Source organism: Arachis ipaensis, chromosome B5 (assembly GCF_059453495.1).
Source record: "Arachis ipaensis isolate K30076 ecotype BB chromosome B5, ASM5945349v1, whole genome shotgun sequence".
NCBI classification, from domain to species: domain Eukaryota; kingdom Viridiplantae; phylum Streptophyta; class Magnoliopsida; order Fabales; family Fabaceae; genus Arachis; species Arachis ipaensis.
In genome coordinates this window covers 150,424,017-150,427,059 of record NC_142440.1, presented here as the reverse complement: position 1 = coordinate 150,427,059, position 3,043 = coordinate 150,424,017, and the positions used below count along the sequence as shown (strand labels likewise).

At 44.2% G+C, this 3,043-nt stretch overlaps 1 protein-coding gene across 1 annotated transcript; it reads left to right on the top strand.

Annotated features, from left to right (window-relative positions):
- The first annotated feature begins 513 nt into the window (after window positions 1-513).
- LOC148566206 (uncharacterized) lies at window positions 514-1,116 on the top strand. The gene is given in 1 exon segment (XM_088487812.1): window positions 514-1,116. A coding segment is annotated over 1 exon segment (603 nt).
- The last annotated feature ends 1,927 nt before the right edge of the window (window positions 1,117-3,043 follow it).

Here is a 3,043-nt window from a genome sequence, read left to right as displayed (position 1 = left end):
TTTTTTATTATCATAATTTTACAGTATAAATGAGATAAAATACATTAGTCTGATACGTGTATATTTTGTTTACACTGTAAACGAGATACGTATAAAATTATCTCGTTTACACTATAAACGAGATAAAAGAAGACAAATTTTTAACTGTTATAAAAAGATGTGTAATCCTTGGCATTCTTCATACATATTTCATATCTTTTTCTGTCTCATTTTTCTCACAAAAACAAGGCAACAATGGCCAGTAACAACGTATACATAGTTGTGTGTGTTTATCCCAATTGTCGTATGAGAAATGACGACAATGGAGTGACATTTGAGTGTAAGAATCCGATACTGTTGCGCACTCAGCGTGTAAATACGTTGTCGGAGTTGAAGAGTTTGATATTGAGCAACCTCGGTGGTACAGAAGCGAGGGAGGTCGGAGGGGTGGGGTATAGGTTGCTAGCACCCATAGGTAATGGAGTTTTTCGATTTCGACTATTTCAGCTTCTAGGGGACAAGCATGTGCGACTCATGTTCGAAATCCATGGGAGGATCATGGCGGAACAGGTGATGGAGCTTTCCGCCGAGGTTGGAGATATTGGTCGTGGTGGTTCTGTACACTCGACCTATGTACAGGACGACCAATCTCTCGCACCACCACCCATTCATGTCGCCATTCCAGTGGATGATGCAGAGGAGGGCGACGAGGAGTCAGACGAAGACTACGTGGCGGATAGTGCCGACAGTGATTCTTCCGAAGGGGGCGACGAGGAGGAGTTTATACCAGAGACGCCCGCCCAGCATGTGACGCGCCATGTCTTGCCTCCACCTCACCCGATTCCGGCGCTATCGGTAGTGCCGAGTCACTATCATAGTTTCGATCTAGACGCCATGCATGAGAGGATTTTGTTTTCTGACACGGAAGAAGAGAATTACAACCTAGATGGTGGGGTAGAGTTTCGGATCAGTCACAGGTTCAAATGATGAGATGCAATGCTGTAGGGTGTGAAGAACTACAGTATTTGCAGGAGTGCTGAGTACTGGGTGATCGAATCGGACCGATTAAAGTACCATGTGCAGTGTCATCAAGCTCCGACTGGGTGTCAATGGAGCCTCCGTATGGCCCTTCGGTAGAACCTCGAATACTGGTAAGTTCAACTTTAATTGTGTGTTTGAGTACTTCTGTGCAATATATTAAGTAGGTTTGAGATATGGATGAACCAATACTGTTTGTTGTGTTAGGGAGGTTCAGAGGGTTGGTGGAGCGCACAGTTGTTTAGCACCCACCATGTCTCAAGACCATCGTCAGTTAGACAGTAGTCTCATCTGCAGGGTCATATTGCCATTGATACAGTCTAACCCCTCCGTCAGCATTCCGGTGTTGCAAGGTGCGATCCAGGCCAACTATCACTTCAAACCCTCCTACAGAAAGGTGTTGATGGCGAAGCAGAAGGCAATTGCACAGATCTACGGGGATTGGAAAGAGTCATACAACAAGATGTCAAAATTGCTTCAAGCACTGCAGAGCTGTTTTCCTGGAACTATTTGTGACCTACGGGTCGGACCGTACTATGATGGACACCTTTTGGTCCGCGACTGTAGCATGTTCGACAAAGTATTTTGGACTTTCCCTCATGTGTCGAGGCATTCAAGAATTGCAAGCCGTTTATTTCCGTCGACGGTACGCATCTGTATGACAGATACGGTGGAGTGTTGCTTATTGCTGTGGCACAAGACGGCAACAGCAACATCCTGCCTATTGCTTTTGCCATTGTGGAGTCCAAGAGCACCAAGTCATGGTCGTCTTCCTTACTAATCTGAGACGCCATGTCACCCCACAAGACGACTTGCTGGTTATATCTGACAGATCGCAGGCCATCAAGGCCGCCCTCAGCTCCGATGACAGTGGTTGGCGTCCCCCTAGAGCGTTCCATGCTTACTGTATCAATCACATGGCTGCGAATTTCATGGCTCGTTTCAAGTCAGTCGAGGGGAAGAGATACCTCATAAACGCTGCTTACAGTTTAAGTTTGAGCGTGACCAACTCCTTCCTCTGCGCAGCCTGCTGTGGAGCCACCGGAGGCCTAGCACCAAGCAGCTGCTCCACCAATGCCCACGTCTCAGTGTGGTACCACCTACCGAAGTCACGGAGGTACTCCCAACTAGGGCCCCGTGTGCACGTAGACCTAGGTGGTACGCCACGTCCTGCAGGGTGATAGTGACCTCACCCCACGGGAGATGAAACGTGTGTGTCTCCGGACGCCATCGCTCCACGAATGCCGAAATTAGAGAATTGTCAAAAGTAAAATCCTTGAGGGGCACCGTGTCGCCGAATCCAGCCTCAGCCAAATACGGGATGATGGCGTCAGGTGGACGAAGGGTATGACTCACTCGCCGCGATAGTAGAAGGCGAGGCCTCTGAAGAATAAAAAAAATTCAGTAACATAAACAAATAATTTTAAATTTTTTTTGTATTGAATTCTTACACTTTTTTTTAGTTTTGTAATTAGATCAATTTAATATGATATACAAAACATTAAAGTTAAATAGATATTTCTTTCTAACTTACAGCTACTTCTACTTAAGAACATATTTCTATGTTTCTAACTTACACATATTTCTAAATTACATATTACATACTAAACAAAACCTAACTAGAACGTCATAAGTAGTAACAACTTAGTACAAGTAAAACAGAGTTCCAAACTAATAATTACGTTGTAACAACCTACCACAAGCAAATAAAGTTCCAAATTTCTACTAAAGACCTACTGCTAAAGTTACAAACTATGCTCTAGTTCTTTGCGACCATGGCTACATACAAAAAATATTTCCATAAGGGATTGCACATAATTAAACAGAACAGAACTAACCTCAAAGTCGATTGTCCCGACATAATACAATGTCTCGTTCGGCCTGTTGATGTCTCCGTCATTTTCTGTCTGGCGCACCATCGTAGTATTAGTCAATAATATAGTCAGAAATGGATAATAGAAAAGAGAAAGCTGTTGAAAAATGTAAAATAGGGCCCAGTCAACGGCTGCAAATGACATCTATTTAA